Source organism: Astyanax mexicanus, chromosome 11 (assembly GCF_023375975.1).
Source record: "Astyanax mexicanus isolate ESR-SI-001 chromosome 11, AstMex3_surface, whole genome shotgun sequence".
In the NCBI taxonomy this organism is placed as follows: Eukaryota; Metazoa; Chordata; class Actinopteri; order Characiformes; family Acestrorhamphidae; genus Astyanax; species Astyanax mexicanus.
Genome location: NC_064418.1, coordinates 44,535,500 through 44,560,023, shown reverse-complemented (window position 1 = coordinate 44,560,023; position 24,524 = coordinate 44,535,500). Strand labels below are relative to the sequence as shown.

The 24,524-nt window shown below is 36.1% G+C and overlaps 1 protein-coding gene across 1 annotated transcript in view; it reads right to left on the bottom strand.

Annotated features, from left to right (window-relative positions):
* ikzf2 (IKAROS family zinc finger 2) overlaps window positions 1–24,524 on the bottom strand; it is a 94,506-nt gene that overhangs the window by 11,093 nt on the left and 58,889 nt on the right. Inside the window, exons 5-7 of the mRNA XM_007253251.4 lie at window positions 20,156–20,323; window positions 5,901–6,038; window positions 3,851–3,976 (exon numbers count right to left, since the gene is read on the bottom strand). Of these exons, the coding sequence (XP_007253313.3) occupies window positions 3,851–3,976; window positions 5,901–6,038; window positions 20,156–20,323 (432 nt within the window). The remainder of the gene's footprint in view (window positions 1–3,850; window positions 3,977–5,900; window positions 6,039–20,155; window positions 20,324–24,524) is intronic.

Sequence of the window (24,524 nt, the reverse complement as noted above, 5' to 3'; positions counted from 1 at the left end):
TGACATTCATAGAAAGTGTTACCAATATTTGTAGCCATGTTTATAATGCATTATGAATGCATTACAATATGTTATGAATGTGTTTATAGAGTATAATAGAGATGACCTTGATAGAAAGTGTTACCGCTCAATTCTCAAGATATAGTGGTGTAATTTCAGGCAGACAATTGACAGAAATCCTGGCCTGTTAAAGGGTTAAAAGTACCGGTAATGTAAAAAAAAAAAAAACGCTTCTGTCTGAAACTGAAAGTATACTGAAAGAAACCCTTTGTTTTTACAAGTGTGTATTAGAGAGGTTTTCTATTGGTAATTATTTGGAAGTGCTCACTCACACCTGTTGTGGCTATTTCTTTTAACCCTTGCGATCGCTGTGTCAGAGGAAACACGATATTTGTGGTTATATTTAGCGATCGCTTCTCATTTTGAGTAAGGCTGCAGTATTTCCATCCGTGGGGCTGTTACTCACAGGCGCTGTGTGTTATTGAGAGAGTGTGTTTTCCTGCAGGAGGGGTTTAGATACGGGGTTAAATGGGGTCACGGCGTGCGTTTGGGTTATGTATACAGCAGGAAAGGCGTAGCTTTATTAACGTGATGTGCAGAGGTGGAAAAAGTACTGAAAAATTGTAATTAAGTAAAAGTACCTTTAGTACTTTGCTTAACCCTTGTGTGGTGTTCATATTTTTGTTACTCGTTTACTTTGTTACTTGTATTTAATTCAGCAAAATTAAGCAATTTTACATTAAAATGCTTTACACATGCTTGCTTCACCTAAATTGCAAGCAATATAAACAGCTTACATGGTTAATATTTGCCCTTTACCTTTCTTATGTTACATTTCTTTCAAAAAGTGCTACTCTTTTTTTATTAGTTTTTTAATAAAATGTAAAAGAAAATGAATTAAACTCAAGATATGAGTAGAAAATTTGTTTAGTTTCAAATTTACAAATGAAGCAATGTTTATTAACCCTTGGCCAAACATACTGTATGTAATGTAAATGTGTGTGTGTGTGTGGGGGGGGGGGGGGTGTACAGTGTGTGTTTATCGAAAATGTGTTTTGATTTATGTTTTTCACAAAAAATGAGCCAATGCCAATGAGTGTGAGTTAGAAAAAATATTTTTTTAGTATCATTTGATGAAAAATGAAAACGGGTCCCACAGACCCGAACACCACAAAAGGGTTAAATTCTACTCAAGTAAAAGTAAAAGTACCCGTCTAAAATTGTACTCAAGTAAAAGTAAAAGTACCCGTCTAAAAATATACTCGAGTAAAAGTAAAAAAGTACTCAATTTAAAATTGACTTTAAGTAAAAATTTGATGTAAAAAAAGTGCAACAAATCATAAATTAAATCTTTTTAATAAATGTTTATTATTCCAAATAATAATTTGGACCTGTCAGGCAGTATTTGTTCAGACCACCGCATAAAACATCAAGTACAAAAGGCATAGGTGTCTATGATCCATTTTTTATTACTGTTAAAAAGTTAAAAAGTTCCCGTATTTTTATAGTTTTACAATTCATTATTATATAACTTGCCATTGCTATGCTTTAACTAATATTTACATGTTTTTTTTTTACATCCAAGCAGGTTGTCTAATGTTCCCAATAAATACATAAGGAATTATCATGAAAAACATGAAAAACATACAAAAAAGAATGTTGGTTGGCGCATGCGCAGTGCCGCAAAGAAGCACATTTTGATAGGTAGCATAACTCGACAGAACACTGGTTCTCCCGAGCCGCACGCACACAGACCCGAGGCTACACAGCTGATTCACACAGCGTCTCTGTTGCTAACCAAAATGAACACTGCATGGAGAAGTTCAGCTGCGCTGCCATGGAGAACAAAACTCAATTTTTTATTTTTTTTATTCAGACAATTTGTTTTTTTTCCCCCCCGCAGCATTTCATTTGTTACTCAGTAATGAGGAGTTTTCCAATGTAGTGAAGTAAATAACTTTGGTCAAAATTAACTTGAGTTAAAGTAAAATTACCTATTTTAAAAACGACTTTAAAAGTGACAAATTACTAATAAAATCTACTCACTTTCCACCTCTGGTGATGTGATATATGATGTTTTTGAAGTCTATTAAACGTCTCACTTCTTACAGTTACTGCTGACAGAATCTAAACTCAGCTGTGCTTCATCTTCACCACCCGCTCCACCTCCTAACCTTCATGTGTTTAGGTTTTGTTTGGTGCTGCATGTTTATATGACTTTGTGGCACGTTCTCCTCACATTCTGCTGATCTACACAGTCAGCCAAACGCATTTCATACCCTTCCTGTTTTTAGATTTTTTTTTTTTTTTTTTGCTACAAATCATTGCATTAAAGACAGCCTTTGTGTTTAGTTTAGTTTATAGCTGTGCTTCTGTTCAGCTTTTTAAACCCAGTAACAGGCCAGGAATTTTGTCAACTGTCTGCCTGACGAAAAAAAGCTTTCGTGATTGATAAGGAACGTTAATGAAAAGCATAATTGTAATTGAAAGTATAGAAAAATAGTGAAGTAAGTCTGCTAATGTCAAAATATAATGAATAAAATAATAAAACTAGCTTTTTTCCTGAACTTCATTTTGAAATCAATACAAATCCTGAACACAAATCAACCAGTCCATGTCCTCCAACCCTTTATGATTGTCTAGTTATAACGTCTATTTTCAAAGAAGCAGATTTTGGGTTGATTTCTGTTACTGATCTGAAATTATTAAGTGAAGTAAATAATAATAAAAAAAAAACAGGCAGCTTCTCCAAGTGTCCTGTATAAATCTCTAAATTCCTCAAAGTTTTCAGAATGTAAATAACTTATTTTATTGCAGAAAAAAAGGGTTTTGTATCACCTACACCTGTAGCCCGTATACGGGTCAAGGCATGTTAATAGATTAAGCTATTATTTATTTGATTTAATTTCTTGCTGTATTTTCTATCAATCCATACTAATCCCAAAACATCCTGTTACAAACATCAATGGCCAAATTTTTGTAGCCAGAAACATTATATCTACAAAACGACACAAAACAAAAAAAAATGTTTCCATCAACCTATAGAACCACTGAACCAGCCAAAAACTATTACATTTACTAAAGATTTCTCTCTATATAGGGTTATGTAAGAGTAATAAGTAATAGATAAGTAATAAGAGAAGTAATAGATACTAGTGCATATAAAAAATAGAATATCATTGAAACATTGCTTACAGCCAATGAAAAACCCTAAAACAATATCTCACACAATTATAATAGAATATTTTATAACTCCAATTGGTACTCTTTTGTCAGTGCAGGCAGTGTGCCAAGTCCTGCTGAAAAATAAAATCCATAAAATGCATCTCAATAAAAGTTCTCAAGGGTTAATTACTTAAATTTCTTGCTCTTTAAATGTGTTTGAGAGCATCAGTCATAAAGAGGTAGAGTTCGTATACAGTGAATAGCTCTATTTAAGTAATGCTGTAATCCATATTATAGCAAGAACTACTCAACTAAGCAAAAAAACAAGTCAAAGACTTTAAAAGTATTGTGAAGACCATCAGGATGACCAAGAGGTTCCTCTATTGCACAGGATTAGCAAAGTTTAATAAAGTTACCAGCTTCAGAAACCACAAGTTAATAGAACCCCAGATAAGTGCACCTACTATAAATGCAAGTTTTTTGGTTTGTTTAATGCTTTATATTTTATTTATATTTTTGTCAAATTCTACTGAATAAGAGTTTCCTAAACAGCACAGATCTAGACCATAGCATACAAATGCTAAAAAATGACTTACACATATAGAAATTTTAAACAGATTTCATTTGAAAGTCAAGTATTGCGTTTTTTTGTATAAATGTTTCATTGATCTCCAGCTCTACTCACCCACAAACTTCTGAGGCGTGGTGCTCTTCCTCTTGGCCACACTGGCCTGCAGCCTCTCGATGACCGGCGGTCTCTCGAACGGCACGGCGCCCGGCGGCTCTCTCATCGGCTCTTTAGGAACCTCTCCTGTGGGTCAGATAAAGAGCTGGACTTAAAAACGACAGACACGGGTCCTGCTGAAGACCAAATCAGACCATAGAAGAGAACAGGACTACTATTAGTATCTATTTATTAATGTATTAATGCAGATTTGAGACTACACTTTGAGGCTACATCGCAATAAATGATGATATACAGTTTTCTACATTGTAATTAAATACTAAAGTCATTGAGACTGTCAAACAAACCAAAACACTCTGTGAAGAAGCATTTAGCTGCTCTTATTTGGGGAGCTGTTAACTTGGCATTTCTGAGGCTGGTAACACTGATGAACTTATCCTGTACAACAGAGGAAACTCTCGCTCTTCCTTTCCTGGGGCAGTACTGATGAGAGCCAGTTTCATCATAATGTTTGCAAAGTTCTAAGAAATGACCTCCATTTCTTAAAGTATTTGTTTTTTTCTTTACTTAGTTGAGTAGTTCTTGACATAATATGGATTCGAACATTACTCAAATAGAACTAAAACACCAGGCGGCCACTTGGGCTCTCTCAGGACTCTGGCAGCTGATGGCAAGCTGCATGACTGGGATTCGAACCAACAATTTCTCTATCATAGTGGCAGTGCTTTAGACTGGCTTGTTCTTCTATTGTATTTTATTTATTTTTGTTTTGAAACTTTAGATAAACATAATTAAAGTGCTGAGAGCTGTTTCTTGGTTATTGGTTAATTTAATTTAATTTAGTCAATACAAAAGTCTTTGATCTAATTAAAAATACAGAATCAAAAGTGTTTCATTTTTTTTTTTTTATCCAGTTGAAATATTGATTGATAGAATAATTCCGAAGTGAGAATTTCAAAGCCGGAAATCCCTATAATAGTCTATTGGACAAAATTGACTAAGGGCAAAATTTGCATTTTAAAACACATATCCAGGTTTCTTTCCGTTGACTTGGCTGGGCTTATTATTTCCCACCACTCCCAAAGGAATTAAGGCTGTGACAGTGTTTGTTTTCCAGTGTATTTATATCAACTTGTCTTGTCATGGTTTATTGAATGTAAACTAGTTTAGGAGTGTCTGGACTTGCTTAAGCCTGACTTAAGCTTCACTGATCAGATCTCACCTGGGAAAAGGAAAAGTATCAATGGAAAACATATCCATACTGCTGCCAGCGAAAACTAGGTAGTTTAGTTATACTTTAACTACTGTATTGTAAAGCACTTTGAGTTGCATATCTACAGTATATGTAATAAATAAACAGTGGTATATAAATGCAGTACATTCTATTAATATTATTATTACTTAGGGAGTAGTTTCCCCAGACAGGAGTTAAGCCTAGTCTTGGACTACTTAACATTTTTAATGGAGATTTTCATTAAAAGGAAAATGGAAAGTCTGCGATTAGGCTTGATACCTGGTTTATGTTCTGTTTCAGTTTTATTTTAACCAGATATCAAAACATTAGATAGATGAGTACAGTAATGTACATATAAGTGCATTGTATGAAAATGATGGCTCTCCTTTATTTATTTTATTTTTAGAACATAAAGGGGGAAGGAAGAAAGGGGAATAATTGGGGAAGATGGGATAACAGGGGGGAAAAGGAATAGAAAAGAAGTTTAAAAGCAAGACTGATAGAGATAGGAAGAAAATATATATATAATCAAAAGAAAGAAATAAAAAGATGGAAAAATATATCTATCTATCTATTTGTATGTTTGGATGACTAAACAGAGACATGAACATCTGTGCTGATTTTGTCTGCTTTTTGGCCCATTCATTTCATTTGTGTGTATGAAAATTATGTCTCTCCTGATTGGCCAGAACTGGCTTGAAACTCAACAAATGCTACATGAGTGGTTACGATTTACTAAAGAAGAATCAATGATAAGTTGTCACTGATCCTGGTTCATACTCCGCCTGGATCCCGAACAATTCATGACCCACTCACCTGCAAATGGGCCTGGGTTGGGGGCGGAGTCCATGCCAAGGCTCTGCAAGTAATGATGGCACCTCTCTTTGTGCTCCTCCAATGACGTGCGCTGTTTGTAGCTCCGTCCACAGTAGTTACACTTGTGCGGTTTACCCACTAAAAAAGAAGAACATCAAAGGAAAGAATTACATCTATTAGTAAGGAGGCGACGCCAGTCATTCAGACTGTACGCACTATTAGAGTTTCGATCTTTCGGTGAGTAACCAAGAGAGTGGGCACGTTCTCACAATGATGCAATCCAGTGATAGATGGCCTCAGCAGAAAAAGAAAAAAAAAAAGAAAAATGAGTGAGCCTGGGGTGGAATAATCCCACACAGAAACAAAACACTGCACACTAAATACAAGAGCAGCTTCCTCCGCATGCTGGGCTTAAGAAGTACACGTAGACGTATTCTAGTACTGTCTGAGCTGTCACACACCCCGGCATGAAGTAATTGGCAGGAAAATCAGTGCTGTGGAAGGAAAACACTCACTTCGTAAATGTGCTTTGTGTTTTTGAACCAAGTCAGAATGTGGGGCCATACAAATGTCCCATATCTGTTCCACAATGTATTTAAAGTACTCAATTTTAGGGATTTTTGGGAGCTAAAACCATCATTGACCATCAGTAAATTTTGCATTTCATTCGGAAATCAAAGGACCAGAGTCTGGAAGAAGAGCTGCTTGAGGTCTAGTGTGAAGTTTCCACCAATCAGTGATGGTTTGGAGAGTCATGTCATCTGCTGGTGTTGGTCCACTGTGTTTTATTTTATCAAGTCCAAAAAAAGTCAGTGCAGTTTTGTTTTCCCATAAAATCTTACAGCACTTCATGCTTCCCTCTGCAGGTGACAACTTTTATGGAGATGTGGATTTCATTTTCCAGCAGGAGTTGGCACACTGCCCACACTGCCAAAAGTACCAATTGGTCTTCAATATAATATAATTTTCCAATTTTCTTTGGATTTCATTGGTTGTAAGCCATAATGAATCATCAACAATAAAATAAAATAATAAAAAAAAACACTTAAAATAGATCACTCTGTGTGAAATACATCTATATAATACATGAGTTTCACCTTTATGTCATAAACTGTTCCATACGCATACACAGTCTGCATAAAAGGCTATATTCTGAGTCACAGACAGAGCGTACACACAAACACAGACCCACAGTAACCCACAGTGATGTGCAGCCTATATACACTCACACATAGTGAAACACATATACACAAACATACAGCATAGATGTGATCACCCACAATACACACAAATACTCATCGTCTGGCCCACAACAGTACAGTAGGGCTATGTACGTAATAGATACAGTACCAGCACATATATACATATATACACACATACCAGTACCAGTCAAAAGTTTGGGCACAAATTTTCTCATTCAATGCATTGTTTTCTTTCTTTTTATGATTATGATTATTGTTTTTTACCTTGTATATTTAATATTGAAGGCTATATTAAAGCTATACAGGAACACATTAGATTCTTCTAAGTAGCACATTTAGCTTTAAGGACAGATCTGCACACTCTTGGTTTTGGATTTTAATCTCTGTGTCTTCACAAGGGAGAGTCACCTGGAATAGTTTTCTCAGCGTCTTGAAGGAAGGAGTTCCTGGAGGTGCTGAACAATAGTTACTGCTTTTCCTTCACTTTGCTGTGAAGCTCCAGCTCATCCCAATTAAATCACCTCAAATCGCCATCTCAGTTCATCATGTTTAGACCAGTTGATTGTGTCAGGTGGAGGACTAACACTATCTGTTTGAACTGTTGGAGTTACTACATAATTTCATATGTGTCCCCTAACTGTGCTCACATTTTTAATATTAAATTTAAATTGAATTGTAAAAAAAAAAAAAAAAACATAAAATGGAAGAAAACACAGAAAACGCATTGAATGAGAATGTGTGAGAGGTGTGTATCTGAACTTTTGACTGGTACTGTACTGCATATCGTCGCTGTTCAATAAAAAAAAAAAAGCATGTATCTCCAAAAGAGCTACTTTATAGTAGAGAGAAAGAAAAAAAAAACTTCTAAACTTTTAATGGAAGTCAATGTAGACAGAATTAATTTTTGGGTCATTTTTTTATAGTATTTCTATTGGTCCGTTCATCAAGCAATTTCGGCTCAGTGTATAGGAAAGTGTTTTTCTGTTTAAAGTACAGGAGTTGGACAATGAAACTTGAACACCTGGTTTTAGAGCACAATAATTTATTGTGGTGACGGACAGTTCTGGTGGAAACAGGAGAGTTGAGGTGCACATTGAATTCTGCCGTGATTTGAGCAGCCTTGGTTTTATGTTTTTTTGGATACAATCCGGGTTAGCACCCGAACATCCCTTTCAGACAGCTTCCTCTTACAGCGTCCACAGTTAATCCTGTTGGATGTGGTTGATCCTTCTTGGTGGTATGCTAACATTACCCTGGATACCGTGGCTCTTGATACATCACAAAGACTTGCTGTCTTGGTCACAGATGCGCCAGCAAGACGTGCACCAACAATTTGTCCTCTTTTGAACTCTGGTATGTCACCCATAATGTTGTGTGCATTGCAATATTTTGAGCAGAACTGTGCTCTTACCCTGCAAATTGAACCTTCACACTCTTACTGCTCTTACTGGTGCAATGTGCAATTAATGAAGATTGGCCACCAGGCTGCTCCAATTTATCCATGAAACCTCCCACACTAAAAATCCACAAAAATTGAGATATTTGTTTTTCATGGGACGGCGATGATACACACACTTACACACACACACACACACACACACACACACACACATAAACACAGGCTGTGTAGTAGTGGCTGGAAAGTGTGTGTGCTGAGATCAGAAAGGAAAAGAGGGAGTTTTTTCTGTTCACTCAGGGCAGGTGTGAGGTGTGAGGTGAATCATTGTCTCAGTTCCACTGACTCTGGGTGATGGCATGTTTGTGAATGTGTGTATGTGTGTATGTGTGTGTGTGTGTGTGTGTGTGTGTGTAGGGCGGGAACGAAAATAAAAAAAAAGCCTCCATACACACACAAACACTCCAGTGAGTGACAAACAGCAGCCCAAACAAGGCTGGCTGGTCTTCCAGTGTGGGCTAGCAGCGCAGCAGGACGAGGAGGTGGACCCGGGGGATCCAGGAACACACGTCACCATCAGCCGTGTTCCAGTAACACAGGGGAACAAGTTGATCTAGCGATTCAATCCAAGCTCCATTCACTGATTGGTTTAGTCGTTCATCAACACTCATATCAGCCTTTCATTCATTCACGTAGCGCGCTCGCGGCCCCGTCCACCAGCAGGGCCCGCTCTGATCAGTTGAGTCAGCCCAAAACTCTTTCCAATTTGAAACCTGCTCGACACTCTGTGGTCAACTCTCTGGTGTGAGGCACTTTCAGTATTATTCATGAAAAGAGTGCGGAGAGACTTTGACTCACACAAATACGCAACCAGCAAATCCGAACCCAACGGCACGTGAGAACGAGCGCCGAAAAAAAAAAAAACATCACCTGTTACAAGCACAGCCCGAGCCGTTACCTGTAAAGAGCGCGGATTATAAAAACAGCCCCGCTGCGTTTCAGTAAGGGCCGCACAAAACAGTGAAAGTGAGACATCTTAGACGTGGATCAGACGCGGCAGCGGCGACCTTTTGCAGTTTCACAGTTTCGCCAAATCTGTACTGACTCGTCATCTAACGGCGTGAGAAAACAGCTTTAAAAAGGAGGATTACAGCTTTAAAACCTGTACTACAACTCGATGGTAGATTTGAGAAAGAGAAAAATAGAAACTGGCTGGGAAAACGGAGAGAAAAAAGGCAAAAAAGAAAGCAAAGCATTATATATTTCACATTCCTATTACCGTGCATCTTTATTTTTTCCAGTTTTCACTTTTTCAAATAGGAATCAGTAGGAATCTACAGTTCATGAGAAATGGACTAATAGAAATGCTCCAAAATAGATATGGGGATTGTTACAGGCAGACAATTAAATATTTAAATAAAAAAATAAATAAATGAAGAAGTAAAAAAAAAGCTCATTGAGAGGAACCAGGACTCAAAAGATCTGGTCAACACTGGTAGCAAAATATATCTCTTAGACAGGAAAAATATTCTTTATATCAGCATCTACATGCAATATTTATTGTGGAAAATATAGCTCTGGAAAAAATAAAAGATAAAAAAATTGAAAACCTCCACAATATAACATAACATAAACCACTTCAGTTCTCTTGATTGTATTCCAGAGGTTTTTAGTTTGGTAAAAAAACCTCTTAAGGGTGGGTCCAAATGTTTAACTAGTAGTGTACCTGGTTATTCCTCTATAGCAGTGATCAAAGACCCATTATGTAATCTCTAAGTTATACTATATATATATATATATATATATATATATATATATATATATATATATATATATATATATATATATATATATATATATATATATACAGGGGTTGGACAATGAAACTAAAAACACCTGTCATTTTAGTGTGGGAGGTTTCATAGCTTAATTGGAGCAGTCTGGTGGCCAATCTTCATTAATTGCACATTGTACCAGTAAGAGCAGAGTGTGAAGGTTCAATTAGCAGGGTAAGAGCACAGTTCTGCTCAAAATTTTGCAATGCACACAACATTATGGGTGACATACCAGAGTTCAAAAGAGGACAAATTGTTGGAGCACATCTTGCTGGAGCATCTGTGACCAAGACAGCAAGATGATGCATCAAGAGCCACGGTATCCAGGGTAATGTCAGCGTACCACCAAGTAGGACCAACCACATCCAGCAGGATTAACTGTGGACGCTGTAAGAGGAAGCTGTCTGAAAGGGATGTTTGGGTGCTAACCCGGATTGTATCCAAAGAACAAAGTCCGTCACCACAGTAAATTATTGTGGTCTAAACCATCATAAAGCCAGTTTTATCAGCAGGATTAGTTTGTTTTATCAGAATGATGCTCATTAAAGCATCAGTTCATTATTGTTCAATTGTCAGCGCCTCTTTAGCTGATGACAGAAAGAGAGAACAGCCTTTCAAACACAAAAACAAATAGGACAGATCCTCTGACTGACTCATAGCACTTGTCTCATTAATGTGTGTAAAATTATAAAATTAGTCAATCTGGGGCAGACCACTCAGTCAGTAGCTTCGGGGTATTTATATGCCATTGGGTCAGTGTATTGGAAACTGAGTTGAGTATGAGTAAGAGATAGTAAAGATAGTGGTGTCTGATTTTGTCACGGTTTCAATATTTCTAGAGATGAGACGTTTTTCACGAGCGTCGCTTTTGCACAATTTGATCCTTACAGTAAGTGGAACATGGCTGAACGATGCCGACACCTCAGAGGAGATTCCGTCTATAGCTAGATGTGACCGCAGAATGGAAATAAAAAGAAACCCTGCGGTTTGGTCCAGTGAACTGGGACAGCACCTGCAGGCTGAAAGCAGTTTAGAAGGAAGTGGACAGACACGAAAAAAAAAAAAGAGTAAAAATCTCTTTTGGACGAGTTTATACGGGAAAACACTATAATATGCATCATGAGCTGAAGAGAAAAGACCTAAGACATAAGCTTGCAGTCAGATTTACAGTATGTGCCATCCAAGAAAACGTTCAGAAGCAGATGTTGGATGACTGTCAAAAAATCCCTGTCTCAGCATCTATTCTTGACATGCAAATACCTCAAGTGTTGCATTAAAAAGCCCACTTAACCGCATCCATTCGGGTTTGAAAACAGGAAATCATGAGATGGAGATGACATTTCGCTTCAAGTAAATGCCTATCAATTGTAGTTCGTCAGCAGAAGCTTGCCCAGCCTTGAGAATGTGTCCATCAAACCATCCTAAAATGTTTTCAGTTTTCAAACATAAGCTAAAAAATATCTTCTGAGCTCGACTTACTGCTAAAAAAACCCTAAAACACCTAAAATAACTACTAATGCATCTGATTACACAGTGTTTCATGAGTTAATTTAACAATTTACTTTAGTCAAAAGTTCTAATAACTCACATTTTCATTTTTAGTGGTTTACACTACATTTAAAATTGAGCATCAAAAATGTTGGCTACCTGCACATTTTAGGGTAGAACAAAATATAATCAAATATAATAGTATACAAGTTTTATTTCCTTTTTTTGTAAAGCCTATACAGCCTGGCTCCTTCCGAAATAAATCAAGAACATGCTTTGCTTGGTCACTATGAAACCACTAGACGCCCCAAAAGCTGTGATACAGTTTAGCACTGAAACGTTTACCAACTTGACATTTACAACTTTAAATTTTACAAACTGGAAAATTATTTTTTGTAAAGTTGTTAATGTAAGTTGTTAATATGACCACATTATGATGACCTGTATTGTTGTGCTGCTCTTTTTTTTTGTCATTTTTATGATTTTCTTAATGCTCACTTTTACTCTTTTTTGGTAAAGAACATGTTTTTGAAAGTTCAATTTAAACAGAATGAACCTGAAACTCAAATCAGTAGTAAATGAGATGCAGCTGAAACTCATTAAATAATGTGTGAGATGTTTACTCCACCATCACACAGGGAAATCTCTCTGCTAATCATAGAGAGCTGTGGTTTTGATGAATTTGAAGGTATGGGGCCTATTTTACACCTTGCTCATTGCTATCTTGCACCCTGCCAACATTCTATTTTCATGCCTTGCGCCTGCATTGTTTAAATAGCAACAGTGCTTGTGAATACATCTACGCTCTGACGTTTTACTATCACGGTAATGGAAAACACAGGTAAACCGCTGTATGAATTTAACCTATACAGACGCCAACAGTCAGACGTTCATTGCTATCTTGGCAACACTGGCGTGTCACTTGTTGTTATTCCCATGCAGCAGTGCACAAACCCAACTTTTTCATCCACTATAAACAGAATAAATAAATGTGAATGAAAAGATCAGTTTTCTTATATTGAGAAGCGTTGGATATATCTAGGTAGCCGCGCCATTAAAATAGCAATGTGATTATCCATCCATGACTATTTAGGAGAATTTCCTTATTCCTTATTTTTCCTCTAAATCTAACTCTAACCCCTTTAACTTTAAATCTAACTACACTCTAACTTCTCAAACTTTTAATCTAAATCGAACTAAGTTTTCTCTGCTGAGGAGTGTTGGACACATCCAGGTAGTTTCACCATTAAAAAAAAGCAATGCACCAAAGTCAGATCAAGTGAAACGCTGATTGGTTTATTTCATGTTGTGCCAAAAACCCACACTATTTATTAAGAGTACATTCCTTTTGCTTTCTTCATTTCGAGCTGCACAAGGCATACTTTTCCCATCATTACGATAGCAAAGACACAGTTTTCCTTAAGATCGCTTATAGAGATCAATAATCTCCTGATTTTTGATAAATTAGTAGGCGGTTAGACAGTAGTGCCACCCTAGAGAGGTTAACCCATGTACATTTCTGTCTCCAAAAGAAAGATTGAAGAGGTAAATTTACTCAGAGCTGTGTTTGAATGTCGAGTAATTGCACAGCTCTAGGGTGGCCCTACAGTCTAACTGCTGCTTAACAACTATGAGGATCATAGTCATCTAAATACGTCCAAATATCTGCAATCCCATAGCGAACATCGTTAAAAGCCTCCCAGCCCGAGGACACCATGCTGTCATAAGTGGAGTTCTAATCTGCAGATATATAGCAAACTAATGGAGTGGGAGGAGCCATGGACTAAACATCTTGCAGCAGTGCAGCTGCAGTTCATTTACAACTCATTAATTACACATTTACTACTCATTTATTACTGTTAATCTGAGAAATGATTGATTTTAGACCACGTAGGTTCAAACAAACATCAGTTATTGAATCAGTTATGTTTTTAGTTGGTTTTAAATAGACAAAATTAAAACGTAGTCTTAAATGAGTGAGGAAAAAAAACGAGATGTCAACATTTAAACTTCACCCATAGCAAAAAAAAAAAATAAATAATATATATATATATATATATTTATATATATATATATATATATATATATATATATATATATATATATATATATATATATATATATATATATATATATATATATATATACATATAATAAAAAAAGAAACTAATGACCTTTATGAATACTAGTCTTTGAAATGTGTACCATTACACTTACGCTCACCAGCACATGCAGTTCTGCTTACCACAGTTTCCAGCCACACCTGAAACCAGTCAGCAGTCTCTGTGCATGGGAACTTAAGTGCAGCTCATGCAATTCACTGCACATTTTGATATATTTCATTTTCTCTCTCTCTATCTCTCTCTCTCTCTCATTTTCTGTATTACCCTGTTCCTGGGCTGCCTGCCACCTGTCTCCCTGCTGCCAATCGCGCCGGCAGGTGGACGAGGCCTTTCATGTAGTGCCGTATTGCGCAAGACGCGGTCCGACCTGCCCGAGTTCCTCACATTCCGGCGTAGGAGGGACGTCCAGGAGTCGGCAGGACAAACGCTTCCAGCAGTGAAAGATGCTATTCCCTCCCTTTTTGTTTATGCAGATGTTAATCAGAGTGAAGCTCAACCCTCTGCTCAGGGTCCACCTGAATGTCCACATTCTTGCTCCATCCCATCTCCTCACACACCTCAACCTGCTGTCACGGAAATACTCCAGCCTATCTTATTTTATCTTGATGTACAGTACAGGCTAAACGTTTGGACACACCTTCTCTTTTTCAATGCGTTTTCTTTATTTTTTAATGACTATTTACATTGTAGATTATCACTGAAGGCATCAAAACTATGAATGAACACATGTGGAGTTTTATGTACTTAACAAAAACAAAAAAAAAAAAAAATATATATATATATATATATATATATATATATATATATATATATATATATATATATATATATATATTCTAGTTTCTTCAAAATAGCCGCCTTTTGCTCTGATTACTGCTTTGCACACTCTTGGCATCATTCTCTCAATGAGCTTCAAGAGGTGGCCACCTGAAATGGTAACTGTTTTCCAACAGTCTTGAAGGAAGGAGTTCCCAGAGGTGTTTATTAGCACTTGTTGCCCCTTTGCCTTCTTCACTCTGTGCTCCAGCTCACCCCAAACCTCAAATCTGGATTGGGTTCAGGTCCGGTGACTGTGGTGGACAGCTCATTTTTTGTTAAGTACATAAAACTCCACATGTGTTACAAAACGTACCGAATAATATATTTATGTATATGACATTCACAATATAATAAGTTTAATAACATTAGTAATAATTATTAGATAATAATGGTCGATGCATTAGTTATATATGTGGACTTAATGTGATCCTGCACTAAATGCAGTTTTTTTTGGATGTTTTTTTTTTTTTTTAAGGAGCCTGAAGCATTAATGTTAACTGCCTCATGCTCAGTTAGCAAAACAGGGAGTGGGCTTTAACCACTTCGGCCCACGTACTGTGGCTTCCCAAAACAACTTGTATCACTCGCAAATCTGCAGCTTTGTGGCCAAATGACAGCAGACAAGTAGCCGGTCTTCTACTTTCATAAGCGTGCAGAGATCCTGTGAAGCCCACGCCAACTTCAAGCTGTTCAAGCGTTCCTCAACCAACCCCACCAATCTTCTGCATTTTTACTGTATTAACACTAACATTAAACAATATCTCTAACTATAACATTAACCTTGTCTCTAACTAAATCACTAACCCTAACCCTAACACTTACTAGAAATCAACCTCTAACTCTAACTCCACCAACGTTAAATCTAACTCTAACTCCTCTAAATGTAACCCCAACCACTTTAGCTTTAAATCTATCTAAACTCTAACTCATCTAGCTTTAAATCTAACTTTAACTCCTTTAACATTTAATTGAATTAAAACTCTAACTCATCTACCTTTAAATCTTACTTTAACTCATCTAAGTTTAAATCTAACTCGAAATCCTCTAAATTTAACTCTAACTTTAACACCTGTAACTTTAAATCCAACTCTTCTAACTTTAAATCTAACTAAACTCTAACTCCTCTAACTTAAATCTAACTAAACTCTAACTCTTCTAACTTCAAATATAGCGAAAATCTAACTAATTTAACTTTAAATCTAACTAAACTCAAACTCCTCTAACTTTAAATCTAACTGAAATTCTAACACGTCTAACTTTAAATCTAACAATAACTATAAATCTAAGAACAACTCTAGAACCTCTCACTTTAAATTTACCTCAAACTTTAACTCATCTAACTTTAAATCTAAGTAAAACTCTCACTCCTCTAACTTTAAATCTATATATAACTCTAAATCTAACTATAACTCAAAATTTAACTAAAAATCAAACTCAATCTCTAACTTTAAATCTAACTCAAACTCTAACTTCTCTAACTTTAATACTAACTATAACTCTAAATCTAACTATAACTCAAAATCTAACTAAAAAACTTCTCTAACTTTTAATCTAATTATAACTCTCAATCTAACTAAAACTCTAACTCCTCTAACTCTAACTGCTCTAACTTTAATCTAACTCTAACTGGTCTAACTCTGAATCTAACAATAACTCTAAATCTAACTATAACTCTAACGCTAGAATATAGAGCTGGTTGACCTTTTAGCTCCTGAGGAACCGGTCAGATTGTAACACTTAAGAGTTAGTAGTGAATGTGGGGAGGTTTACTCACAGGTAAACAGGTGTGAATTTAAACACCACTATCCCATGTTTTTGTACAGTATAGTTTAAAGAACAGTACTTACAACTGTAATAAACATTATTAATATATATATATATATATATATATATATATATATATATATATATATATATATATATATATATATATATTTATATAGTTAAGTCACAGTTAAATGAGTATGTAAGTGATGTGGTTAAGGAGAAGACCAGTCCCCGGTTCCCTGCAGTCTGAATGTTTCCATTGTTTGTTAATTTCAAGTGTATAAACAGGTTGTGTGCAGAAAAAAACGTGACAAATTAACGGCCTGCCCTAGAAACTCTGCTATCCCAGGTGCTGACAGCGATTAGCTCTGAAAAACAGGAAATGAGAAAAGACGAAGAGAGGCAACAAAACATGATTAGAGAGAGATAGAGCCGCTCCCTCTCTCTCTCCCTGTGCATTTCAATCAGCCTGTCCCGAGCTGACAGCTCACTCCGGCCCGGCCTGGCCCGGGTCACTGCTGATGGTATCAAATGACCCGGATCTACAGCACACGAGCCACGATGGAGTGATAATATGAAAGTGGGTTAGAGAGAGAGAGAGAGAGAGAGAGAGAGAGAGGTTCTTCACTGCAGTGACACTTCCCTCTGTTTCAGAAAGAGAGAGAGAGAGAGAGAGAGAGAGACAAGTGCAGATAAAAAGAGAGATAGGAGGGGAAAAAGGACACTGAGAAAGAGAGAAAGGAGGAGAGAGTGTGAGAACCAGAATAAGACAGAAATAAAGAGAAATGTGAAAAAAAGGAAAGATGTAATGAAAAAAATAAATAATAAAAAAAGAAGAAAAGAAAAAGAAGGAGAAAATAAAAAGGGGAAAAAACTGAGTGAGAGAAAGGAAGAAAGACAGAAGAGATGTAAGAGAGAGAGAGAGAGGTGAGAAAGAAATAAAGAATAAAATAAAAAGAGAAAACGAACAAGAGAAAACTGAACACTAAATGATAAGCAGATAGAGAAAGACAGAAAGAAAGATGAGGAAAGATGAGGAAGATGAGGGGAGGATGAGAAGAAAGAAAGAGATTAAGAAAGAAAGAGAGATGGGTAGACAAAGAGAGTGACAAGAAGGGAGGATATAGAAATATAGAGAGAGGAAGGGAAGGGGAGGGAGGGAGATAGAGAGAGGTAGAGGTAAAGAGTGAAAGAGAGAGAGAGGTAGAGATTGAAAGATAGAGAGAGGCAGAGAGTGAAAGGGAGAGGGAGGGAGAGAGAGAGTGACAGACATAAAGAAAGAAGAAGAGAGGTAGAGCTAGAGAGAGAGAGAGAGAGAGAGAGAGAGAGAGAGAGAGAGAGAGAGAGAGAAAGAGAGAGAGATTTAGAAAGAGAGAGAGCTGGAGGTAAAGAGAGAGAGGTAGAGGTAAAGAGAGAGAGGTAGAGATAGAGGTAGAGGTAGAGAGAGAGGTAGAGTTAGAGAGGTAAAGGTAAAGAGAGAGAGGGAGAGGTGGAGGTAGAGAGAGAGCGGGAGGTAGAGGTAGAGAGGTAAAGGTAGAGACAGAGAGAGAAGTAGAGGTAGAGAGATAAAGTTAAAGAGAGAGAGAGGTAAAGAGAGAGAGAGGTAGAGGTAAAGAAAGAAAGGCAGAGATAGAGGTAGAGAGAGAGGTAGAGGTAAAGAAAGAGAGATAAAGAGGTAAAGGTAAAGAGAGAGAGAGGGAGAGGTGGAGGTAGAAAGAGAGCGGGAGGTAGAGGTAGAGAGGTAAAGGTAGAGACAAAGAGAGAGGTTGAGGTCAATAGAGAGGGGTAGAGAGAGAGAGGTAGAGAGAGGGGGTAGAGAGAGAGGTAGATAGACAGAGAGAGAGAGAGGGAGACAGAGAGAGAGAGGTAGAGGTAAAGAGAGAGAGGTACAGAGGGGTAGAGAGAGAGGTAGAGAGACAGAGAGAGAGAGAAAGACAGAGAGAGGTAGAGAGAGAGAGGTATAGAGAAAGAGAGAGAGAGCGGCAGAACATTTCCTCTGGTGGTTGGCGGGCTCTGCAGGCAACAGGAACAGTATGTCCTAAGTGGCTTAACCACAGCGCTGCTGCTGCGTGTGTAAAAGTCCCTGCGAGCCTCAGGAGTGGACCCAGAGTTCAGCAGAACGGAAGACGCTCGCTGGAGCTCGGCTCAGCCCGGCTCTGGGTCACTCACTCGCCTACTCTCTCTCACACACACACACACACACACACACACACACACACACACACACACACACACACACAAATCACACCTTTCTCAGCCTTACTGCTTTCATATCTAATGACATGAGCCGTGACACTCGCACGACAGTCTGCCCATCCCTTCCTCTGAAGATCATCTACTGCAGCTTCTGCTACTCTGGAGTTACTACTCAGCGAGTGCTCTTACAACTATCCAACACTATACTCTATATACATTACCAAAACATTATTATTTGGGTGGGTCCTTAATTCTCAGCACTGCAGTGACAACGATAGACATGCTGATGGTGGTGAATGAGGTTTGCAGCAGTGCTGCTGGAGTTCTTAAACACCTCATGATTTCACAGTTGCAATGAGAACAGTCCACCAAATAGAATTGTCTGAGGGCAGCGACCTGTGGCAACTGACCTACAAGCTGGAGAAACTAAGTAGGCGTGTCTAATAGAGTGAACAGTGAGTGGATGTAGTGTTTAAGAACTCCAGTAGCACTGCTGTATTTGATCACCATCTTTGTCGGAGTTGGTATTAATGTATATTAATGGCTGATCCAAATGTCAGTTTTGAAAGAGATCACTTCAGTGCTCAATGCCAAATGTATTTATCATGTCACTTCTAGTAAATTTTGGAACATTGCTGTGAGGATGTGCAGGCATTCAGCCATAGAACTACAGACTATGGACTTGATAATAAAACACAGTGGATCAACACCAGCAGATGACATGTCTCTCCAAACCATCACTGATTGGTGGAAACTTCACACTAGACCTCGAGCAGTTTGGACTGTGTGTCTCTCCACTCGTCCTCCAGACTCTGCTCCCTTCATTTCCAGATGAAATGTAAAATTTACTGAGGATCAGTGATGGTTTGGAATAATGTTCAATTTTTTTGAGATACCGATTTTTGGGTGTTCATTGGCTGTGAGCCATAATTATCAACAAAAAAAGAAATAAATGCTTAAAATAGATCACTCAGTGTAATACATTTATATAGTATATGAGTTACTGAAATAAAGCTAATTTTTGTTGAGATGCACTTTAGCATAGAAATGTTTGATTGAGCTCCATAACACTATCGAGTGAGCAACATATAGGCAAAGAAAAGCTAACTTTTCTAATTGAATGATAAATTAATATTTTTTAAAACTGACCAGAGGCCCCAACATTCTCTATAACATTTCTCCATGCATAATTGTGTTAATCAAATCCTTATAATTTGGCCTATATGGATCATAAAGAGCAGGAAAACCTGAAATATCCAGCGGACCCATAATACACTGCAGAGCTGTGTCTGATTAACCCAATGCTTCCCATTGAAAATGAATGGAATTCCTCATGGTATGTTGAAGTGTTAGAGTAAATCTAGCATTAGATTGTAAAGTACAGATGAAGTGTGTAGTGAAACTGAATGGTGATTGGACGGAGACTGACCGGAGTGAGTGCGGAGGTGTCCGGTGAGGGCGTCGCGTCGGCGGCAGGCGTAGCTGCAGAAGGGGCATTTAAAGGGCTTCTCACCCGTGTGCAGTTTAATGTGTCTGAGCAGGTTCCCCTTCTGGGTGAAGGAAACTCCACACTGGTTGCACTGGAATGGACGGTCACCTGCAAGACATTAGAACAGTGGTTATAATGTGTTATAAGCATATATATTTTGAGTCTGACAGACATGATATTCATAGAAACGGTTAACACTTTCTAGGAATGTCAGCTCTATAAGTCTCTATAAGACAACATACTGAAAACAGATTATAGTGCATTAATAAGGCATTATAAATATGATTATACTTTTTTATAAAAATGTATAAACCATATAGCCATGTTTATTTTGTATTATGAATTGTGATCATAATGTATTAATATCTGTTATGCATTATGACAAAAAAAGCTTCCAACTTATGAACACACCCTCAATTATACTTTCTTATAAAAAATAAAATAAAAAAAAATATTTATTATAAAATGAAAAATATTTTGTACCACTTACGGTTACTTGTACTTATACTTGTCTTGATTATTATATTAGTTATAGTCACTTGTGTATTATAACAGGTCTTTGTGCGTTCCAAGTAAAGTGACACACTTTTATCATGGAACTAGATTATTATTAATGATAGATACAGCTCTGGAAAAAAAAGAACATTTATTTATAGGTTTATGTTTGAGTAAAATGAACATTGCTGTTTTATTCCATAAACTATGGACAACATTTCTCCCAAATTCCAAATAAAAATATTGTCATTTAGAGCATTTATTTGCAGAAAATGAGAAATGGCTGAAATAACAAAAGAAATGCAGAGCTTTCAGACCTCAAATAATACATAGAAAACGAGTTCATATTCATAATGCTTTTTAATGCATTTTGGCATGTTCTCCTCTACCAGTCTTACACACTGCTTTTGGACAACTTTTTGCCTTTACTCCTGGTGCAAAAAATTGAACAGTTCAGCTTTGGTTTGGAAAAATCAAGAAAAAAACTTTTTATCATCATTAAAAACTTTTTATCATCATTAAGTGGTCTCTTATTTATTTATTTATTTATTTATTTTTTTCCTGAGCCGTATATACTATTTTAACATACATGTTGTAAACACAGCTTATAATGTGTTATGGTCACAATTCATAATGCATAATAAACATGGCTATAATGGGTTATGCATTTTAATAATCATGTATAGCCTTGTTGATATTGCTTTATTAATGCATTATAATATGTTATGCATGTGGTTTTAAAGTCTAATAGACATGACAGTCATAGAATTTGTTTTATGAACATTTTAGAAATCGTGCTCCAGGCCATTTATCGCTAACCGTTCCTCTACAATAATTTAATTTACATAAAAGAGATTAAAAAAAGAAACTGGTAACACTTTCTATGAATGTCATCTCTATAAGACTCTATAAACATACTCATAACAAATTATAATGCATTCATAAGGCATTATAAACATGGCTATACATATTTATAAAAATGTATAATTCATCATAGCCATGTTTATTATGCATCATGAACTGTGATTATAATTCATTAATAGCTGTGTTTATAACACTTCATACGTCAATACCAAGAATCTCAGTCCCAGCTTACAGACTTTATTGTGACTAAAACAGCTTCCAACTTATAAACACACCCTCAGTAATCCTATACATATATTTTCAACCACTGATAAATTATTCTTGCCTTGAACATATTAATTATAGTCAATTATAATGTATTATAACAGGTCTTTGTGCGCTCTAAGTAAAGTGCCAGACTTTTGTTGTGGGACTACATTATTAACTATATATATACACACTATTTTAACATATGTATTATAAGCACAGCTTATAATGTATTATTGTCATGTCATAATGCTTCATAAACATAGCTATAATGGGTTATGCATTTTTATAAATATTTATAGCCATGTTTATAATGCCTTATGATTGCATTATAATATGTTATGAATGTGGTTATAGAGTCTAATAGAGATGACATTCATAGAAAATGTTACCAAAAAACTCTGCAAAATGATTTCACTTAAATAAAAGATAAAATTCAAACATCACACGTCACATGCCACCAACACCAGACTGAAAGAGCTGAATCTTCAGGCAGAGTTCGCTCAATGTTCACTGTTCGCTGTTAACAGGCGACGGAGGCACCGGGCGCAGTTTCGGTATCGACCCAGACTACTAACAGCTCTCAACCGCCATCAAAAGCGACTCCCAAAACGCACTGTTCATCTTTTATATATAGAGCGGTGTGATGAGAAGGTGTTAGATCTCAATAGCTCGGCCCTTTCTCAGCCAGCCTGGCTTACCACACAGGCTCGCTGCAGCACAGTCTCATGAAACTAAAGGTCATTTGCTGCTTAACATAGCCACAGGCAGCGCTTCGAACCAGCCCCGGAGTTCCAGAGAGGTGTTTCATAGCCCAACCAAGGTGTCTGAGCTTTCTAAAGCCAAGCTAGAACCTTTTCATCTCAGCCCGGTGCATTTTTCCCATACCACACCAGAACTCCAGCCAGGCCTTTTTACTTTTTACTCAAAGTTCGCCAAGTTGGAAGGTTTAAAGTCTGGGAATGTCTAGCTTTTAAAATGCTTGGAACCACTTTAAAATAAGACTACCTAAGGTGGACACCTGTTATTATGTACCTTAGTTAGATTGTATCAAAACTGTATATGTGTCTTAAAGGAATGTATGTAGGTATATAGGTGAATATGTAGGAATGTATGTATGCAGGTATGTAGTATGTATGTTTTGTAAGTATGTATAGGTAAACATGTATCAATACGTAGATGTGAATGAAGAGAAGGAAAAGATGGATATATTTATTTGATTCTATTTGTGTTAAGTTAAGTTAATATGTGTTAAGTTAAGCCCGATCTCAAGGAGATTTTGTTACACAATGTTAATTGCCTGTCAACATGTGTTAATGGCAATAAAGTTAAAATAATAATAATAATAATAATAATAATAATAATAATAATAATAATAATAATAATAATAATAATAAGACTACCTTTATAAAGGATTTATAAATGGTTTGTAAATTAGATTATTACTTATTATTGATTAGGTTATAAATGCCTTTAAAAAAATAAAACATCGATAAGTAGTTAAAACACATCAATTAAAAAAAGCAACAGTGGCAACTCAGTCATTTAATTTAGGGTAAATAGTAAAAAATATATAACTTATACATCTTTTAATATGGCAGGTTTAACGCTGATTGATCGAAGAGATCAAAGAAAAGATCTGAGGTTTGACAGTAGAAATGAGTGTGGAATGTTGCCATTTCCATTTATGTTATATATCAACTGCTTATTAATGGGTTTTAAAGTATTTGCAATAAAAAAATAATAATAACTACCAATAAACTCCTTTATAAACCCTTTATAAAGGTAATCTTATTTACAAAGTGTTACCAAATGTTTTAATGTTTTTGAGTTTGCTTACAAAGAAAAAAAAAATATGTATATACATGTGTATAAATGTATGTAAATATTTATAAATATATATTGTTTTATGCTGTACCTGATACTACTTGATTTTGATTTGTCTGGGGTTTTGTTTCCTTACATGCATATTATAATACTGGACCGTCATACAGATTTGTGGAATAATGAGACGGACAGCACACACAAATTTAAAGGTATCAAAAGTATTCACATGAATTACTCTGTAGGAAGAAGTTTAGATATAAGGGTTTAAAATATGTCTGAAGATGATCTTAAATATCAACTAAAGATTTTTACTCTTTAAGTAAAAGTGTAAAAGTAATGGTTTCAAAACTACTTAATATAAATATAAAATTATATTAAAATGTTAATATAATGCTAATATAAATGTTAATGAAGTCCAGGAAAATCATAAAGCACACTGCCCACACTGCCAAACGTATACCAGTTGGTCTTATAAAATAAGAAATAAACACTTAAAATAGATGACTAAGTGTGCAATACATTTATATATGTAATACATACGTTTCACATTTGCACTAATATGCACTAATATACAACAAAGAACTGTATTTTAAACAATCAATGACCAATCAGTGATTATAATAATATAACTGCACCTCTATACATACAGTGTGGACTGAAGTAGTTTAAAAGAAATTTAAAATTTGCTAATATTTCCCAAAAAAAATCCCAAATCTATGATTAATTTATTAATTCATACTTTATTTCATTTAAATTATATTATATTATAAATATATCAGTGGAATTTTAGGTCCCACTTTATAATAAGTGTCCATAAATACTATGTAATTACATGATAACAATCCATGTAACTACAGTGTAACTACTGATTAAGTAC